Source organism: Glycine max, chromosome 18, assembly GCF_000004515.6.
Source record: "Glycine max cultivar Williams 82 chromosome 18, Glycine_max_v4.0, whole genome shotgun sequence".
Taxonomy (NCBI): Eukaryota; Viridiplantae; Streptophyta; class Magnoliopsida; order Fabales; family Fabaceae; genus Glycine; species Glycine max.
This window is the reverse complement of record NC_038254.2, coordinates 49,138,204-49,160,978: the sequence shown is the minus strand read 5'-3', so window position 1 is coordinate 49,160,978 and position 22,775 is coordinate 49,138,204. Positions and strand designations below refer to the sequence as shown.

Genomic DNA, 22,775 nt, shown 5'->3' with positions numbered 1-22,775 from the left:
CCCCCTTGCTTCATCGCCTTTCTCCGTTTCCTCTCTTGGTAAGTCCTTAATTACTTCCTTCCTTTTTCTTTCGTTTTGAGTGGGTGTGGCTTTTGGTTTTGGGTTGGATGGGGATGGGGGTGGGTTCCGGTTTGGATGGGGGTGGGAGTGGGTTTTGATTTCGAATGGGGTGGGGTGGGTTTTTCCAGGCTTTCCGAATTAGCCTTTTGGAACAGGCTTTTCGAAATAGTCTTCCGGAATAGCCTTCTAAAATAGGCATTCTGAAATAGTTAGTCAGGAAGGTTGTTTTGGAAAACCTATTCTGAAAGGCTATTCAGGGGTTTCTTTATTTTTTATTTTTTAAAACTTTTCAGGTCCCTTCAAATTTCATTTAAGATTATCTCTCATAATTATTTTATGGATTCAATTTTTTTTTTGTTTATGTCAATAATCATCCATTTACTAAGAAATATATTAATGTATTGTACATTTTGTTTTAGAATTTGTATGATCACCCTTTGTTCTTCATCAATATTATAATATTCAATCATGATCGACTAAAAAATATATTCATCCATTGTAAAATTTGTTTTAGAATTTATATGACCACCCTTTGTTCTTCATTAATAATATATTTTTAAAGTTAACTTGGGAAGATAAAGGTGGAACTTCATACTTCTTTATGAAATCAACTAGTATTTGAGATTGTAGATTGGATAAATTCCCACCACTAATACTTAATGAAGAAGGTTTAGGCATTGGAAGTCTTTTTATCCTTAATTAGAACTGGAAAGAACATCTAAATACTTCATTGCTAGGGTTAGTGTGAGGTTGTTTAGCCTGTTTATGCATCTCTATTAGTCATGCAGTTCAACTAATTTAATTCTTGAGGTATTAAGAAAGATATTAGGATAATTAGGCTCTCTCATGTGAAGAATCATAGTTAGGGTACATTAATAGATGTAGGTGATATCTAGGGTAATATTGAATAGAGAAAAATTAATTATATCACATCAAGAATAGTTTTGGTAGGAAAACCCCCAACATATTCAAATCATGCATTCACAATCCTTCGCCACTCCCAGTGTTTGTTTTTCTTACTTAGTTATAGCTTAGATTAGTATTGTTTGATTAATTCACGAAAATGCTTCAAATTACACTTTATAAATCTATTCATTAATTGTACAAAAATTGGATATACATAATCTTGAGTACAAACAAAATTCTCGTGGAAACGATACTCGGTCTTACCATTTTAAATTACTCTTTGAATGAATTGACGCACTTTCCAATGGGTTAATATACTTGGATAAATGCTATAATTTGATTTTCATTTGAATTGTTCAAAATATTTGAAAGTTCCTAAGAGAATTTGTCTAAACTTGTATGAATTTATATTCATATTTGCAATGCTTTTAACCTATCTAATTGTAGAATCTAATGATTAAAATTTAATGTTTAGATGACGCGTACAAAAAGAGTTAGTTTTGATGGTGATGATGACAATGACAAACACAATAGGCCAACAATGTCTGAACAAAGATGACATGTAGAAGCTCAATAGGTGGACCTTTTGGAGCAACATGTGAAAGTAAAGCTTGTTGAGCATGTTGACCAAGTCCAGGTTTTGAAGAAGTGGAGCTTGTTGAGCATGTGCAGCCTGCAGACTAGTAGGAGTTAGAACTACATGTTGGGTTTTTAGGTGGCCCTAAGGAGACGTCATTGTTGACCTCATACGCTGATCATGTGGTGTGGGAAGTATGGGGTGATATGGTAAACTACTATGTTTTTTTGAATATCTAAAATTTATTCAATCATTGAAAGTTTTTTTTGTTTTGGGACTTATTTAGTAATTATATATGTTGTTGTATGAGCGTGGTGAGCATAAATTAGTATCATATGGGAGAAAGTTGTAGTGAGAGATTGTGTTACATGAGCAGATACATGATGTGGTCAAAGGGTCTAGTTTATTCTCATTGACTGCATGCAGCTATCAGACAATAGACAAGGGACTCTTGCTTGCTTTTGCTGAGAGATGGCATAAAGAGAAAAACACCTTCCATCTGCTCATGGGAGAAATGACGATAACACTTGATGATGTGGCATCGTTACTTGACATTACCATTACTAGCGTGTTTTACAACTGTGAACATATGGATAAGGAAGCACCTATTTCCGTGCTTGTGGAACTACTTCGATTTGAATATAAGGATTCCTTTGATGATGGTCTTGTGAACATTAGTAGGGCACGAGGTGGCACCAGAGGTGGGTGTCACAGAGGAGGACATTGATAGTTTTTGGATTGTATTAATGCCCATATTGTCTATTTACTTATTCGCTTTATGTCTATGTTGAGATTAACTGATCAGTTGTTGTAATTGACTTATTATATTTATCATTAATGAATGTATGAACTTATATCTTTAGTGAATGTACGAATTGAGAAATTATGCATATGTAATTTATTTAGAAGAGGATATGTCAAATTTTTTAGAGGAATAAGTAACTACATAAAAATGGTAAAAAAGTACATGAACATAATTGATTGCAGCAGAAATGACCAAAAATGTTACATAAATCAATCATCTCCAAGGTTGACATAATCACATCTAATAGCTATTATTGTGAAAATTGTTGTATCCGACCAACATAAGGGGTGACCCATTCTTTTGCTAGTGGATAACATAGTGTGGACCACAACACATCAAGCCCTGGCATTAGACAATGATATGTCAAATATACCTATATAACATAATTAAAAACATAGTCACATTGTGAAAGTCTACTTTAGAATATGTTATGACTTTTAGCATAACAAATGGTTTACTTGAACAAAATAATCCCCATTAACGTGACCCATGCATATGATATGATGCACAAAATTATCTTTTTGAGGTTGAGTTTTGAGCGAGAAAAAACTGATGGTTTGCTTCAACTACAACAAAACAAGAACTACATTGTACTGACTTGCAATAACATACCCCATGTTAGATACAATCATCCATTTATCCACACCAACATGCTTAAATAAAACACATTGAATTCGTATGGTGTGAAAGCTAAATTAAAAAATCAATCATCTCTACGTAATAAAACACCAACCATTGAGACATGATCAATGAGTAAAGATTGCTTTATTTGATAGAAGCAACCATATCCTCCAAAGATATTTGCACACTCGTCATGCCATAGTCCCAACTCTTTATGCAAATTGTTATGGACTAGAGGCCAAGAACCTTTACCTATACCAAGTAAAGCTGCAACTTCCCAATACCCACAATGACCATCTGATCTTACATCTACAATGCCTGAAATATACAGATGAATGTTTCCATAGAATTGATCTAACATGAGGATCTTTCTCTTGCGTGTTGGTTGTTGGGATGAGATACTAGGTGACTTCCATGAAGATGAACTATCATGTTGCGAATGTAATGCATCCTCATGCTTAAAGATGGAAGGATGACGCTTCGTTGATCATTTAAATTTACTCGCACGTCCCTTTTGCGAACATTTGGTTTTAACCTTGTCAACATATGGACACATAGAAGCCATATTAGGGAATGCATATTCATGAAGTTTATTTTTTATAGTAATCTTGCCAACTATGTCAACCTATTTCAAACATTTTGTTATAGCATCAAACACTTGTTGCACAAAAAACTCTTTGTTTAAATTAGTAGAACCCATGCAATTGAAACTTAGCCTGGTCTAGTACAAATAAACTACTTGAAGTGGTAGGCAAGCCATGTGTAGATCTTACAATGCATCCACAACGAGACATGTCTACACCAATAAACTGCATTTTGTGAACCTTATATACAATATGTTTTGAATGAATACCTTGAAACAAATCTACATAGTCTTTTATATAATTGTACATTAACAGTATGACCGACAACGTGAATGCTATGTTCAAATGAGGCTTTAATTTCATTATACTACATAATGATCATGGTGTTCATTGCATCCCAACATTTACACAAGTCTCATATGCTAGTTAGGAGCAATCACTTCAACGCTCAATGGGAAAACTCAACCCTACAAAACAAGTTTGCAACAAACATCATACCCAAGTTAATTACTTGTTGGTTGTTGTGTTACCTAAGTACATGAATTTATTTGTTCATGCCTTTACAAATATTTTCTTGTGCGGGATCAACCAAGTTTCTTTGAGATAGGCAACAACCTCATGCCAAGGTGCACAGACAACTTCAAATTATGTCAAATGATCTTCATAGGCACACTCTGTAGGACAATCTATAACAGAAATCCACACCTCCATCACTTGATCCCAAGTGTCTTTGGAAGTTACATGTTGTTTGCACCTTGCTTTGACATTCTTATCAATATGAAATTAGGGCAACAAATTATGTGAATCAAGAAACACAATTTTTACTACATTCATCAAAGTTAGGTCTTTGTTTGTTACAATCACTTTTGGATTCATCATGTTTGCGAAAAAGGCCTCTAAACCTTTCAAGTGCCCACCTAATTTTTTTTTCACGTTCAACTTTCATGTAAGCAAAAGAAGCAGAAAATGTCAGCACAGTACAAGTAACACCAATAATCTCAAGCAAAGGTAGCCTATACCTATTGGTTTTGTACGTATTATCCATGTAGAACACTATGTTAAATGCATTCAACAACTTTACCACATCAGGTTGTGTCCAAAATATGTTACACACAACTTCATCATTCATTACATGCCAATGAATATACCTATCACACTCTAACAAATACATTAAATGTTGCATTTATGTTCTGGGGCCTCTGAGAGATCTCTGATATGTGGTTCTGGCAATATACACTTGTTTGATGGTGGTGACATTTTTGTCATTGTGTTCTTTCAATGTCTGAAGAATATTTTTAGGCTTCACCATACTCTTTGTTGTATCATTAAGCATTATCTTCTTATCACGAGTTAGTCGACCAACATATGAATAACCAATCAATGTCTCGACAACATGATGATTATGAGACCACACAAAATCCTAAGTACCCATCCTTCACTAGTCTTTAGTGGTCTTCCTTTCAACCTAGAAGGACAATCACATTTTCTAGTATCTTTTTATCTTTTTTTTTTGTATTGCCTATATTTGTCACCCCTCTCACAACCTAAGACAACAAATGTTTTCCTTCTAGGTTGTTTTCCTATGTCTGACCTCAAAATGACAACAACAACATCCAACTCAAATGCAACCTCCCAAACCCTTTTCAATAATTCATCTCGAGTATCAAAAACCTACATAAACAACATACAACAATTTTTGGTCAAAGTTCACCTTCCAAGTATTAAATACATCAACAATTAAATAAACTACCTATTAATTATAATGATGATATTATTACCTTCGTAGTTTTAAAAAAATTGTTGCAATCTTCATTTTTAACCGTATCATCCATATCTATGTCAACTTCATCAAAAATCTTGTTGAAGTAATCATCCTTCATACAAACTAAAACTAAAATTATAAAATAAAAATGACTAAAACTGTAAAATAACAAAATCACATTTGCTTCTGCAATGACCATTTCGTAACCAAAAAATTCTCCTGAAATAGCATATCCATAAGCAAAAAAGAGATGTTTCGGAAAGGCCTTTCTGAAAGCAAAAAGTATATTCCAGAACAAGCTTTCTAGAATGAATCAGCTTCCAGAAAAAGTGTTTTGGAATAGCCTTTTTCTAGAACATTCATTTTGGAAGCAAATGTCAAGAATGATATTCTGGAAAGGGTGTTCCGGAAAGCAATATTGGGCTTACGGAAAGCCTACTCTGAAAGATCACCTGTATTCCAGAACAGGCTTTCCAAAAGGGATTTTTGGATTCCGGAAAGGTGTTCCAAAAAGGCTTATCCAAAAGAAAAATATTCCAAAACAGGCTTCCTAGAAAGTTGTTATTTCCAAAGTAGGTGTTCCAAAACCCTTTTTCTAGAAAGGTCATTCCAGAAAAAGAAAAAAAGGGAGGTGCAGTGCGCTGAAATGTACCTAGCATAGACAGTTGGAAGAGGAGAGTGTTGGAACCTCTGTCGTCGTTGGAAGAGCACTTTCGTTGGAACCTTTGATCACATCATGTGGTGAGGTTGAGGGTGGTTTGAATATGTGGGATTGTGATATCTCAAGCTTGGAGAGGTTGAGGGCATCGAGCAAAGATGTGGAGACTCAAAGGTTGGTTAATGTGGTGCAACATGGATTAGTATGAGCGATGCAATGTTGAATCAGATTAAGGTAAAGCAAAAAGTTATAAGGGAAATTGGTTTGTCACCCTATTCCAGAATATGATTTTCAAATTCTGGTATAAGTTGAAATTAACTTTTACAAAAGTTAAACAAAAAAACTTTTACAAATTGATTTACCTATAAGCTAATTTTAACTTATGAAAGAAAATTAATTTATTTTACTTTCCTTTTTCTTATAAATATTTATTTAAATTTTTTTTAAACAAAACTTATGTGATTGCACTCTTTCCACTCCTCTTCTCTCCTTGTATTTGCTTCCTCATCACAACTTATGTAACCTACAACGAAGTGAAGTATCTATATACCTCATCTCAATATATTGTTTTAAATTAATAGAAATATCAACAATACACTATTTTATTATGTTATTTAAATTTATCATTTTTTTCAAAAAAAAAACTTATCATTTATTCATAGCTGCATACCTATAACTTGAACTATGGGTGGTATAGCTCCAAGTATTTAAACTTACTATTTATTAAATACTAGTATATCTTATTTGAATCCATTAAATAACCATAAAACACTTGTCACTCATTCAATAAAAAATTCACATGAAATCAGTGTTGTGAAAATCGGCCCAACTAGTCAAATCGATTCGAAGGGACCTAGAGACATAATCGGGCTAGGTGAGCTATAGGATCAGAAATGTATGAGGCCCATTTTGGCCTAGTGGGAACCAGCCGATTTCGGCGAAAACCAATGACCCGATCAATTGTTTTAAAAGAAAATCTAAAGGACGCCATTTTTGTGAAATGCTACATTTTTTCATGTTGATGCTCTTTTCATTCTTCCCTAAGTTCGTTCCCAAAGGCACAAACATGACCTTGACAAATGCATAGCAACGTTGTTCTCAATCTTGCAGCTAGCCTTGCACAAAAACAGTGTCTTCCATGTCCTTATTCCTTCCTAATAAGGCCTATGTAGTATTGTAGTTCTTTGTTGCTGCTAAGTTTTTGCGTTCTACTTGCAGGTGGGTGACAAATGAGAGTGCGAGGCTGCTATGAGCGACTATTGTGTCTCAAGCTTAAAGTTATTAAAAATTTAGGATTGGAGAATTAGGCCTAGTTCAATGTTTTTTTTTTAATTTAGACATTATGATCTATTAAGATAATTCTATTTACCAGTTAATATATAATAAATGAAAATCTTTTCATTTAATTTCAACTTGTTTTGATTTTGTGCATTGTTAGAATTTGATAATAATTATTAATTAAACTTTCATATTGATTAATTAATCAAATTATGTTATATATATATTTATATAAAAGATCAAACCAAATCAATTACTGATCTGTTAATCTATTATTTCGACCGAATAAATGACTAGAGTGGTTCTTATAACATTGCATGAAATGCATACAAATATGTATTTTATGTCACTATAGCATTATCCATCTCATGGTAAGTAAGTATAAAAATAGGACACAAATGAAGTATGGTATCCTCCAAGATGGATCCTACCAGAAATTAATGAAGAAACTCCAATGTTGTGTGGGACATTGTTATTTTTTATGTTGTCTAATAATTATAAAATATAATCATACGTCCCTCTCTCCCATTGATTCCACGCAACTCTCTCAAGAACATCCACCGCAAATATGGCGGCATACCAAAAATAAGCTTCCCAAACAATGGCGGTCTTCCCACGCATGAGGTCTTTTTCATTTTGTAACCTTCTCTTCATTTTCTTAGAAAATAGTGTTGTCAATTCAAGAGCTAGCTAGTGTAAATTCCCATCAAAATGAAAAATTGTGCATGTGGGATTGTGGGGTCGTCTTTACTTTAATTAGGGTCCTCCTTATTTTTTTTCTTATGTGGTCCCTTAATGGGAAATTGCAAATAATTGAAGGGTATCATCGCTTGGCTATTTCGAAACCACAACAAAAACCAAAGAAATAATAAGCCTACAGCTTGCGGTCTTATTCCATTATGCAAATAAATCAACTTGCCGAAGACTTTATACAAAATCGTGTGTGGCTCTCATCTCTTTTTTGTGATGAGCTTCATCACTTTCTAATGGTGGGACACTTAAGCCTAGAAGCTGAGAAAATTCAAACCCATGCATTTTTTTAATCACGAAAATTGGCTGAAGGAAGATAATTTAATTACTTACGTCCAAGGAGATTGGAATCTCAGCATTCAAACTTCAAAGTAATATGAGCCATTCCATCAGTGTTGAAAAGTATGCCACGTCAAAGTTGCGTTTTAACTATAAAACAAGTCTTAATTGGCTCCTAGTCTTAGACAAAATACAATAATTCTCGAGAAATTCTGGAAAAACAAATACACTCTCTTAACATATTTTTTTAACACATTATTTATTCTTAATTAAATTTTTTTAAAAAAACAAAAAATATTTTAAGTACATGAATATAAAAACTGTTATGGGATAAATCTTCATTTTATTTGAAAAGGTTCAAAACAACATTGGCTTGAAACTGTTTCAGTGTAAATTTTCATTTTATTTGTAAAGTTGATATTGTTTCTTCAAAGCAATATCGACTTGGAGATAATTATTTGAGTGTAAATCCATCCTGGACTAGTAATTCAGATAAAACCCGGCTAAGGCATGCATGTAACGCCTGTAACAGTAGAAACGTACGACCGTTATAACTCGACCTAGGGTAAGGGAACCCCAATGCGAATAAGAACTCAACATGTAGCCAGGGGAGTTACCCACAACTATTATAAATAAGAAAACACCTACTAAATGTAACTAACTATGCTCATTTTAGCATATAACATAAATCAATACAAAGAGATATTTCTCTCTCACTCTCCACTTTTTCCTTTTACTCTTTTTTTTTTTTTATCATGAATCTTTTGTGCCTTGTAGCGAACTCCATAAAATTAAGAATGCACTCTACTTATAAAGACCAAATTAAGAATACAATGCACGTACATAGACCAAATTAAAAATCTGTAAAGAATTAATGATTATCATATGATCGTTAGAGATGACATCATGATGACAAGGATCAAATTTATAATATTTTTTCATGATCAATTGAGTTTTTAGATAAGAAACTTGATTAAAATCCGCAACATATATATATATATATATATATATATATATATATATATATATATATATATAGGAACTTAATTATGTGTTTATAAATAACAAAAAAGAGATTTTTGGTATTATTTTGAATTTAAAATTATAGTTTTGCTTCACTAATTTACGTTATATAAGTTTACATTAAATGTTTATCAAAGTGAAACTCCAATTTTAATTAAAAAAACAATACCACTAAAAATACTTAAAAACGGCATCTAAGTTTTGTAAAAAATGTGAAGAATATATTTTTATAGAAAATCTGAAAATAATTACTTTGCCTTTAAGACTTGTTTGATCATTTGCAGTGCATTCCACTCACATTCACATGTTAATATGCCATCATATATATAAAAGATTTTCCTTGCATGTTCTTGGCTTTAACCCGTTCGTACTTAAAGGCCCCCACAATTGATTCACTTGCTATCAACCAATGCCTATACCTCTTATGGCTTCTCCAACTCTTCTTGTCTTCCTCCTATTTCTCTCTCTCTTACACCAAGTTGCCTCCAAGGCTGTGATCTTTGAAGGATTCGATGAAAACAGTGAACTCAATCTTCAAGGATCTTCCATCATCAAAACCAGCCGTTTGCTTAAACTCACCAACAGATCAACCAATATTGTAGGCCATGCATTCTATGCCACACCCTTCCAAATGCTTAACAAAAACAACACAAACCCTCCACTCCAACCCTATGCTTATTCCTTCAGCACCAATTTTGTTTTTTCAATTGTGTCCCCAATTTCTGGCTCTGGTGGCTTTGGCCTTGCCTTCACCATAGCACCCTCAACACAGTTTCCTGGGGCTGAGGCTGGCCATTATCTTGGTCTTGTCAACTCCGCCAATGATGGGAATGACTCAAACCACATTTTTGCAGTTGAATTTGACACAGTAAATGGTTACAAAGATGACTCAGACACTGAAGGAAACCATGTTGGGGTCAACATCAATGGCATGGACTCAATCATTACTGAACCAGCTGCATACATTGAAGAGGGCACTGATAATGTAAAGGAAGATTTCAGAATGGCTAAGGTTGATGCTGTCCAAGTTTGGATAGAATATGATGGTGAAAAGAAAACTCTGAATGTAACAATAGCTCCTTTGCCATTACCAAGGCCAAGCAAACCAATTATAATGAATCATAACATTGATCTCTACAATGTTATGGAAGAAAGCATGTATGTTGGTTTCTCAGCATCAACAGGCCAAGAAACAAGCTCTCACTATCTTCTAGGATGGAGTTTTGTAGTGAATGGTGTTGCCCCTCTACTGAACATTTCCAACCTTCCAAAGCCACCACCAAAGGAGAAAGAACCAACCTCATTTCCTTGGGTCAATGTTGCAATTGGCATCTTGTCTGGTTTGACTTTTTGCCTTTTGTGTATTCTGTTTTGCCTAACATGTTATAGGAGATACATGGATTTTGAGGTTCTTGAGGACTGGGAGATGGATTGTCCTCACAGGTTTAGGTACAAAGATCTTCACATAGCCACAAAGGGGTTCATAGAGAGCCAGCTCATTGGAGTTGGAGGCTTTGGTGCTGTGTACAAAGGTGTGTTGCCTTCCACAGGAGCTGAGGTTGCTGTCAAGAGGATTGTGAGAAGCCCTTTTCATGGAATGAGGGAATTTGCAGCTGAGATTGAAAGCTTGGGAAAGTTAAGGCACAAGAATTTGGTGAACCTTCAAGGTTGGTGCAAGAAAAAGAATGATCTACTCTTAGTCTATGATTTCATTCCAAACGGAAGCCTTGATTATGTCCTATATAAACCCAACAACAACAATAACTTTGTTTTGAATTGGGGGCAAAGATTCAACATTCTCAAAGACATCAGTGCTGGACTATTGTACCTGCATGAAGAGTGGGAGCAAGTGGTGATCCATAGAGATGTGAAAACTAGCAACATTTTGATTGATGCACACTTGAATGCACGTTTAGGTGATTTTGGACTTGCAAGGCTCTATAACCATGGTCAAGTGTCACACACAACAAGTGTGGTTGGGACTATTGGTTACATTGCACCAGAGTTAACTCGCACTGGAAAGGCTTGTGCAAACACAGATGTGTATTCATTTGGGGTTGTGCTCCTTGAAGTGGCCACAGGTAAGAGGCCTCTTGATTCGGATCAGTTTTTCTTGGTGGAGTGGGTTATTGAGAATTACCATTTGGGTCAAATTCTTGAGGTGGTTGATCCTAAGCTTGATTCACTTTATGATGAGGAAGAAGTTGAGTTGGTTCTGAAATTGGGTCTACTTTGCACTCAACATAGAGCAGATTATAGACCTTCCATGAAACAAGTCACAAGGTACTTGAACTTTGATGACCCTCTTCCTGATATTGCTGATTGGGGACATGATGTTTCTGGCAGCAGTAGATTGAGTGAAGGTTTCTTAGAAGTCACGTCTTCTATGGGAACTGTTGAAGCATTAGGGTATTTGTCTTCCATTAGCATGAGTACTAAGTCCATAGATGCTGGTAGATAGCAAATAATCATATTGTAACATTTTACACTTTAATGTATATTTCTCTCCGTAGTTCTTGTGTAATTCTTTTATTTGTTAATAATCCATTTACAAGTTATATTTAGGGGTGGAATCGATTTAGGTTCAGTTTTATTTTAAATTAAATTAAATATAGCCTGCACTTGCAGGTGCCATAAACTTATAAACTTTAACAATTAAGAAAGGACGAACAATACATAAAAACATAAGGATGCAAAATAGTTTGCATTTTTAATATAAATATAATCTACATGTGATTGTATCGTGGGAAAGAATATATTCTTATTGCAATTTGGCTAAAAAATTGATTCAAATATTATTTTTGCAGTTTGGTTAACAATATGTTAATGAGACGTACCGTTACTGTAAGTTAATGAAACAAGTTACGTACTACAGATGTAAATACACTCAGAAAAGCTCTGTTCATATACTTGGAAGACTTTGTGAAGAGAAGATACAAGTAGAAAGTGATTTGATAGGTCTGTCAAACAAAAACAAAAAAATTAAAGTGATTTGGTATATAGATTTTAAAGCCATTGAATATACACTTGACGTTATAGAAATTTGTACAAGAACATTAGCTATCCATGGTTTTCACGTGTAAGACATTTAGTCGTTATTTTTAACTAACCTTGTCTGATAGTGGTTAGTTGTTACATCATGGAGTAAAACCCTTTTTTATTAATTCTAATTTTAATAATCAAATAAATTATAAATGAAATATTTTAAATTTAATTCAAATAAAAATATGTAAATTAAAGATCTTTCATGTCTTAATCATAAAAACATAACAAACATATCGTGGTAATAGCATGAGTACTATAATATTCAAATATATGTATCTATACTCATAAATATTTGTGAATAAATATTATTCATATCTTAATTCAGACTTACTTAATGGATTTAGATTACACTCATAATGCAGGTACCAACAAGTTGAAATCAATTGCCATTATACTACGATTACCTGCTGAATTAATCGCAGATTGACATTGTTCTTCTATTAATTGATCTCATAAATATTTTAATATAGCAAAGCTTTCACGAAAATCCTCTAATAATGATAGGCTTCTTTCTCACATTGAATGAAAAGTTTCATATATAGATTAGTTACAAATGGTTTGACTTCCTTCAAACAAAACAAAATTACAAATGGTTTGGCTAGAAGTTGATGAGAGGTCAACAAAGGTTGGTCTAGTTGATAAAATATGAACCCATATTTCATAAGAATGTGAGTTTAATTCTCGTCACCGAAGTGAAAACTTTGCTAGTGGATAATCCGTAAATATCTCTCTATATGTTTTTTAAGCTTGTCCTGGTGAGCTCATAGGACTCGACTCAACTAAACTTTAGCTTATAAAAAAATAAAAAGCTAATGGAAGTGTTCGACATGTCCTGCAGTCATTGGTTGATAGGCTTCTTTTTCAATTTGATTCGTTGCAAATAGAGATGGCAACATGTTGGGTCGGGCACGGATAGTAACTTTCCGCTACCCACCCAGCTGGGGAAAATTCGTGTCCCATACCTATCAAGTATCCGTTTGAAAATTATCCATGGATTTTTTAAGCCTACGCGTATTCATGGATACTTCAAATAAAAAAAAAACATTTTTTTAAAAGGTGATTATTTTAAAAGACATTTTATCAAATTGACCCTTTATTTGCTATAAATTAAATTTGGAAATAAAATTATACTATTTTCAAATGTTGTGTTTGAAGATTTTTAAGTGAAAAGAATGTTGTGGATTTTTAAGGAAATCACATTTTGTCAATAAGATTGATAGACAAATTATTTGTCATTATTTGTGCAGATTTATTGGCCCTTTAAACCAACATATCTTGTATGATTGTATAGCTGTAATTGTGTAATTATATCATTAATTACTTAGCCCGACTATAGGTTACCATATATAGTTTTTTTTAGCAAACTTCAAGGCTAGAAATCATATTGTATCATATTATTTAAATGAGAATTCTCCAGAGGAGAGTACATAGTTTTCATCCTAATTTCTCTGAGTTTAACATGGTATCAGTCTAGGTTTTGATCCCAACCTAGTTTCTTCTTCTTCTTTGCACTCCCAGTCTTCGAGTTCCCAGTCTACTGTTCACGCACGGTATTGTTCATGTTGTAGTATTGTTCACGCGATACTATTCATATCAAGACAATGTTCATGCACTGTTGTTCACATGGTACTGTTCTTGATTTCTCGAGTTTCTTGTTTTTTCTCCTCCTGTGATTTTTTTTCTCAGCATCATGTCTACTGAAAAATATGATGTCCTCTTTGTTCATCTTAATGGAAAGAACTACTCCACATGGGCATTCCAATTCCAGATCTTTGTCAAAGGCAAGGAGCTTTGAGGTCATGTTGACAAAACTGATTTTGCTCCTGACAAAACTACGCATAAGGAGGCACATGCCAAATGGGAGGATAAAGATGCATATGTCATGACTTGGATCATGGGCTCTATCGAGCCTAATATCGACCTCAATCTCAGACCCTTCACCACTGTAGCAAAGATGTAGGACTACCTGAAGAAAATTTATAACCAAAACAACATTACTCGCAGGTTCCAGCTTAAACATGAAATTTCCATTTTTCAATAGGATAGTCTCTCAATTTTTGATTTTTATTCTCATTTCATGCATCTTTGGACTGAATATACTGTCATTGTCTACAAAGATTTGTCAACTAAATGAAAAATTGCAATCCAAAACGTTCATGACACCACAAAACAAGATCAATTTCTTATGAAATTGAGATTTGAATTTGAGGGCATTTGAACCAACCTAATGAATAGAGATATTGTCCCCTCCTTGGATGAATGCCTAAATGAACTACTTTGTGAAGAACAACGTCTCCTCACTTAGAAAATCATGGAACAACATAAATCTGCATCCCTTCGTGTGGCATATGCAGTACAAGGCAAACCTCGAGGATGTGACATGAGTACTGTCCAATGTTTTTGCTGCAAAGGCCATGAACATTTTGCATCTCGTTGTCCTAAATATTTCTGCAATTATTGCAAAAAAGAAGGTCATATTATAAAAGAATGTCAAATCAAACCACCACGAAGAAATGCAATAGCCTTCACTGCAACTGATGGCTCTTCTACTACTCTTGTTTATGGGGATTAGAATCCGCTTGCTTTTGTGTCAACTTTAACCCCTGAAATGGTTCAACAAATGATCATTTCAACATTTTCTGCTTTGGGTCTTTCAGTTAAAGCTTCTTTACCCAACTCTCGTTGGTATTTTGATTCTAGTGCATCCAATCATATGACCAACAATGTTGATGCACTTACCAATGTCACAAATTACTCTGGTAATTTGCAAATACACACTACAGATGGAAACGATTTACCTATTACAAAAATTGGTGATATTTCCTCATCTTTTACCAATGTTGATGTTTCCCTTGATCTCACCAGTAACCTTATTTCAGTTGGTCAATTAGTTGATAATGATTATAGAGTTGAATTCTCAAAATCTGGTTGTCTTGTGCAGGATCAACACTCAGGGAAGATGATCGTGAAGGGACCTAAATTTGAACGTCTTTTTCCTCTTTATTCATCATTGTCACCATGTTTTTTTTTTCTCTTTTATTTCTTGTAATTCTGCAGCTGATAATTTCCAATTATGACATAAGCGTCTTAGTCACCCAAATTCCAATGTACTTCATGAACTGATGAAATCCAGAGTTCTTGGCAATAAAGATTCCCCATCTTTTAGTGTTGTTCAATTTGATTGAAATTCTTGTAAACTTGGTAAAAGTAAAATTCTACCATTTCTAGTTCATCAATCAAATGTAAATCAACCTTTTGACATAATTCACAGTGATTTATGGGGATTGCACCTGTAATATATATCATGCACATTACAAGTATTTTATCACTTTTAATGACGACTATAGTTGTTTTACATGGGTCTACTTTTTGCGTTCTAAAGCTGAAGTATTCTCTGCATTCAAATTCTTTCATGCCTATGTTCAAACTCAATTTTCATCAAAAATTAAAACTCTGCGTTTTGACAATGGGGGGAATATACATCTCAAAGGTCTTGTCCTTCTTGATGTTGTCCATACCTTAATGTTGGACTCCTTTTTGTGCCCTCCCATTTTTTGTGTGAAGCTTTTTCAACTGTTGTCCACCTTATTAATCGGTTGTTTTTTCAAGTCTTAAAACAATGATTCCTCTTTCTTAAGGTTATTTGGTAAGACACCCAATTATTTCACTCTTCACACCTTTGGTTGTGTCTGTTATGTTCATCTTCAGCCACTAAAATGCACCAAACTCACAACTCAATATGTTAAATGTACTTTTCTTGGTTACTCAACCCATCAGAAAGGTTTTATATGCTATGGTCCTCATTTACATAGGATTCGAGTTTCTAGAAATGTCATTTTTCAAGAAGATGAATATTTTTTTACTACTAACCAAGACACTCACTTTTCTACATCGAAATTTATTTTGCCATTGTTTCCTAATAATTTTGCAGAAGAACAAACTCGCCCTCTTTTCATGGTTTACCAAAGACATCTAATTGTTCCACTAATTCAACCTTCAATCCCTCTAAGGCTCCTTCCCGATCATTCTTTGGCTACTGATTCAACGCTCCAACTAGAACCAGTCCCTTTACGTCACAGTACTCATGTTCGTAAACTAATAGAAAAGTATGGTTTTTCTGAACCTTTATCTTTGACAACAACTTTAGCATTTGTTCCTATTCCTTCTTCATATAAAAATTCAATGGAGCATAAATGTTAGCAAGATGCTATAGAAACTGAACTTCTTGCACTAGAGGAAAATTAGACATGGGACACTGTTCCATGTCCTCCATCGATTAAACTTGTTAACAGTAAATTTGTATTCACTATAAAGTTGCGTTCAGATGGATCAATAGATCGATACAAGGCTAGATTGGTTGTTCTTGGAAATAAGCAACAATTTGGCCTAGACTATGAAGAGACATTTGCACCGGTGGCTAAAATGACTACTGTGAAGACTATTATTGCCATTGTTGCATTTGAATCTTAGAAAATTCACCAGCTAGATGTAAAAAATGTCTTCCTTCATGGTGACCTCAAGGAAGAAGTTTACTTCAAACTTCCTACTGGTATGTCCTCACCATTACCTAATACTGTTTACAAGCTAAAACGTTATTTGTATGGATTAAACAGGCACCAAGAGTGTGGTTTGAAAAGTTTAGCGCAACACTACTTGGCTTTTCTTTCATCCAAAGTAGCTATGATCCATCTCTCTTTCTACTAAGGACCTCAAAAGGAATTGTGATCCTCCTTTTTTATGTAGATGACATTATCATCGCTGGCACAGATCAAGAGGCTATCACTACAATCTAACAATTGCTGCATACAACTTTCCACAATAGCTGGTCTCACCACTATAACTACGGTTGATACTCTCATGGAAGATAATGTCAAGTTAAGACGAGATGAAGGTGAACTCCTACAAGACCTAACTTTATATAGAAAGTTGGTTGGAAGTCTTATGTACTAACCATCACAAGACCTGATATCTCTTTTACTGTCCATGTAGTCAGTAAATTCATGCAAAATCCTAGACACTTTCATCTTACAATAGTACAATGAATCATTAAATATTTGTTTGCCACTCCTAGTCGTGGTCCCTTTTTTCCTGTAGGTGCACCAATACAACTTCAAGCCTACAGTGATGCTGATTGGACTGGATGTCTCGACACAAGGAAGTCTACTACTGGTTGGTGTATGTTTTTAGGAGATGCCCTTATCTCCTGGAAATGCAAGAAACAAGAATCGATCTCTAAATCCTCTACTGAAGCAGAATATCAGTCCATGTTTGTTGCATGCTGTCAGATTATTTGGTTACGAGACCTTCTTTTAGAACTTGGTTATTCACAAGCAACACCAACTCCATTGTATGCTGATAATACAATTTCCATATAGATTGCAACAAATCTTGTATACCATGAAAAAACAAATCACATAGAGGTCAATTGCCATTCAATCAGGGAAGCCTATGATCACAGAATTATCACTCTGTCTCATGTCTCAACATCTGTTCAACTAGCCGACATTCTCACCAAATCTTTGACGCGTCAACGACATAATTTCCTAGTCAGTCAATTGAAGCTTGTAGATTCACCAACATCAATTTGAGGGGGGATGTCAATAAGATTGATAGACAAATTATTTGTCATTATTTATGCAGATTTAATGGCCTTTTAAACCAGCATATCTTGTATGATTGTATAGTTGTAATTGTGTAATTATATCCTTAATTACTTAGCCTAGTTGTAGGTTATCATATATAGTTTTTTTAGCAAACTTCAAGACTAGAAGTCAGATTGTATCATATTATTTAAATGAAAATTCTCTAGAGGAGAACACACGGTTTTTATCCTAATTTCTTTAAGTTTAATAGATTTTGTATTGTAAAAAAAAAATCAAAGAAATAAGAATGATACTGTATATATATGGTGTAATTTTGAATCTTTGAACCTAATTTTTCCTAGTAAAATACATCCCAACAAAAGTAATTAGTGAATTAAAGAATTTTATCCAAAAAGAAATAACACCAAAGAAGTTATTTAATGGATAGTGGGTATCTGCAATACCCATGCCCTACACATTAATTAATGAGTGGGTAAAAATAGGATGTACCCACTATCCACGGGTATCCATTTAAACTATCTATCTTTTATTCATGGCGTATTTTATTCGTTGATTGTGGACTTTTTTGTTATCTCTAGTTGCAAATTCTTATATTTTTGGTGTTTTATATTAAAATTTTAAGTAAATTTCCAATACTTAACTCAATTTAGTTCCTAAAAGAAAGTGACCAAATAACCCCGCGACATTTTATAGCCAGGAGGAAAATGACTAAAGGAATAATTTTTTTTGTAATATTAAAAATTATTTAGTAACTTTGGTTTTTATTTACTTTAAAAACTTAAGTAAGTGATTTATTTTTCAAAGGATGAACTGAATGTTTACTCTATTTCTTTTTTACTTAATTACAACTATTTTAAATTTAACTAAATTAAACTATCATATTTATTTTGTGTTGATGAATTTAAAATTTAAAGAATATTGTAAAAATTATTTTATTTCACTTCATGGACATATTATGGGAATCTGGTTGTAATATTTGTAGATCATATATATCCTAATAGTGGAATGCGACTAGAGAAAAGAAAAAGATAATTCCAAGGATCCATTGTAATTATCACATCTTTGGTGAGATGGACTTTGTCCTCATCATTTTTGTGAAGTCAGATGAATTGTAATGAGCAAGTTTCAGGCAATTTCATTTAGTCAAAAACTGTCAAATAAATCAAGACTTTTCGCTCATCAGTTTGTTATTCTGTTGACGTTTGGGCTTAGAGGGAGATGCATGTGTTGGGCATGTATGTGATAGAGCATTATTAAGCATTAATTAGTGATTCATTTTGTACATAATTGACATATTGTGGTTTTTTTTTACTTCATTTACTTCATGGTTGAGTTTTGTGTTATTGGGCCTAATTGATCAAGTGTTAAGTTTGGTTAATTTTTTGCATTTTTACTCATCTTAACACTATTTTCTTGTTCAAGACATAACTTTTGCGGGAGAGTTTCCATTTGAATAATATGATGGTTTGGGGGATCAAAACTAAGGATGGAAAGTGTACTAGGATGTTATGGGTATTCGTAAAAAATATTTATAAGTGGGGAGGGTAATTACCTTAATATTGAGATGCATATCTATCTATAAATTTACGTGGGCATGGCTATTATAGTAGTCATCCCACCCGGTACATGTCATATGTATTTAATTATTTATTTATGGGTTAAATATATTTTTGTCCCAAGTAAATACATGTTTTTTGTGTTTGGTCTCTGATAATTTTTTTTTCGGATTGAGTTCCTAATATTTCAAAAAATTTGTCTTAGACCCCTGCCGTTAGTTTGTAATCGTTAATTGCCTACATGACCATTAATCGGCCACACAAGCATACCACGTGTGATGCCACATGTGATTTTTCTCTGACTGGAACTATACGTGAAAAAAAGGTTTTTTTTTTCAAAAAAAGTACAAAATGACGTCCTGAAGGTGTGTATCAACTAAACACAAATACTCCTTCTGAACCCCTCTCCAAATACGCACCGCTTTGTCCTCCGAACCACTACACACCAAATCCAAAACCACCGCCAAACACAAAATTGACTTAGCAAGCCCCCTAAGAGCACAAACCACTAACAATTTGTTAATATTAGACATATAGTGATACATCAGAAGGCTTTTTAACAGATTCTTCAAATTCTTGGATCTGACTCTGCTCTCCATAGTTACCAAAGCAACATTCTTTGGTGCTAATTTCAATATCCAATGGCGGTTGTCGCGAGAGGAGGCAGAGGTGGTTCTAGTTTTTGTAGCTTGTTCTCGGTTCGGATCTTCATCTCTGCCATATTTTCTCTTCTTTTCATTGCCACCCTTTCAATCCTCTTCACCACCAACCCCTCCACATCGAACGATGACTCTGTAAGTTCCTCTATTTTTTCTGCCATTTTCGATTCCCTTTTGAGGAAATCCAAGTGGAGTTCCGAGGAAGTTAGATGTTCTGGGTTTGTATTTGCGATCGGAGAAGAAATGATGTTTCGGGTGTGGGTCATTGTTCGATGGTGGCAGTGGTGCGTGTAGAGGTTGCAGAAAAGAGGAAGAAGGAGCTAGCAGAATGATGTCATTTTTAATTAAAAAATAAATATTTTTTTTCCACGTGTAATCCCAGTTAAAGAAAAATCACATTTGACACCACACGTGGCATGCCCGCGTGGTCGACTAATGGTCACATAGGCCATTAATGATTACGAACTAACGCTAGGAACCTAAAACAAATTTTTTAAAATATCAGGGATCCAATCCGAATTTTTTTATCAAGAACCAAACACAAAAATCATGTATTTATCAAGGACCAAAAATATATTTAAGCATGTATATTAGGATGCATATTTATTCGTAAATTTATGTGGGTATAAGTATTATAGTAGTCATCCCACCCCACACAGATCATATGTATTTAATTATTTATTTATTTATAATTACAATGCGTTACATTAGTAAATGATATATATTATATATATGATTTTGTGTGAAAAAATAATTATGCATTTTATTTTAAATTTTGTGACTAATACTCTAACAATAACAGAAACGTAGAGTAGTGGAGCAGAATCCTATATGCAGATCAACTATATCGATTCAATTCATGAACCAAATGAGTTGAACTACATGTAGGTGAACTTAAGTTCGGCTCATTTATTTAACGAACGCAATTTTTAGCTCAAGTTCAGCTCATTTGATTCATAAACCAAGTTTAACGAGCTCGTTATCAAATTGAGTTTTGAATTATTTCGAATTAGTTCAGTTCATTATCACTCCTAAGTAAAAGCATCAGCAATTGCGTCTCCAATTCCAATGCTAAAAGCATTCTGCAAAAGCCAGTAGTTTACAAGCCACTTAGTATGACCAAGAAATTTCTGAGCTGAATCAGGGTCAACCTCTTCCTGTATTCAAGTAAACATTCAGTGAAGTAAACAAAGAAGAAAGGAGCTGATTGAAACATTTTCCAGTGCCACAAAGTTTCACCACTATTATAGAAAGCACTTCATAACAACGTTGTAACTATAAAATTATTTAACAAGGTCACTTGAGAGTTGGAGTTTGGATCAATAGAAAACAATCCCTCTCCTGTGGATGAGGCTGTAAAGGTAGATTGACCATTACATAATCTAATTCCTCTTGTAATTTCAAGTAGATATATTTATATAATTATTATATTATATACTGAAGCTGCATACCAAATTACATGAATGAGACTTCTGGTAGATGTTCCAGTATGTAGTTCCCCCTTTTCAATTCTGACCATGGTATCATTCTCAATGTACCAGCCAGAAATATCTAATTAAATTTAATTGTTTAGGAATGATGAGATTGAAAACTTGTTTCCCTGTCCACAATGGTTCAGACTTCAATATTGCAGGAGTAGGAACTTTCCCTTCAAAATCTTCCCACCACATCAATATGTTCATAAATCATCCTTGTTAAAAGGAAAAAGAAATAGGTTTAATCAGACATCTAAATAGCCTGTATAAAATCCATGAGGCTGAACTGAACTGCAAACAATAGAAAAGTTCACTTATTACTATTACCTTTGTGATGAAAGTGTCTCGGTGATTTTTCTGCATCCTAAAAGTGCATCTTGGACAATTAATTCTAATCACTGGCTTGTTTGACTGTGGTGACACAATGCATTAGGCACCATCATCAGCTCCAACACCTCAGCTCTGGTTTCAAAAGACTCAGGAACATGCATATTTATTTCATCCCCGTCAAAATCAGCACTATATGGTGAAGTTACAGACAAATATGTTAAGCCTTTGGGACAACTGCTTGATTTTGAATAATTCTCTTGTGATGATTTTGTATGCGGATAAAGAAATGATCAAGACAATGTTGTTTCATGATTTTGAATCCTTGAGCTAAAGAGCCAACCATTTTATTGTTCTTTCACGATAACCCAGTGAGCCAAAAAGAAAAAAATGATAAATGATACAGCACTAACTATTGGGAAAAAATCATACTCATATTTATTACCCAAAAATCATACAACTAAAAATAAGACACTACACTATAAATATATAATATAAAAAAAATCACAAATTTACTTAACATGGTTGGGACCTTCACCCATACATCCACAACCTCAATTTTAAATTTATTTAATGTAGTTTGGATTATATTTAAAAGATTCATCAATTTTAAATAGTTTGACTTGGTTCATGTTTTTCAATATTTTTTTTGTCAATCCAAACCCACTATCAAATATTCAGGTTGATTCATCGAGTCAATTAAAAAAAACATAATCTAGGACCCTTGTGCACATTCTTCCTTTCTCCCTTATACCTAATTCATCAAGATGATAATTTTCTTTTTTTTTTCTTTCTAAATCACGTTTC

The 22,775-nt window shown here is 33.8% G+C and overlaps 1 protein-coding gene and 1 pseudogene across 1 annotated transcript; one reads left to right on the top strand and one right to left on the bottom strand.

Annotated features, from left to right (window-relative positions):
• The first annotated feature begins 9,661 nt into the window (after window positions 1-9,661).
• Window positions 9,662-11,867, top strand: LOC100802724 (lectin-domain containing receptor kinase VI.3). Its single transcript, XM_003551521.5, has one exon. The coding sequence runs from the start codon at window positions 9,713-9,715 to the stop codon at window positions 11,762-11,764; it is 2,052 nt and encodes a 683-aa protein (XP_003551569.1). The 5' UTR covers window positions 9,662-9,712; the 3' UTR covers window positions 11,765-11,867.
• Window positions 11,868-21,197: 9,330 nt separating this feature from the next.
• On the bottom strand, window positions 21,198-22,132 carry LOC102668388 (DNA-directed RNA polymerase II subunit RPB1-like; annotated as a pseudogene).
• Window positions 22,133-22,775: the final 643 nt, after the last annotated feature.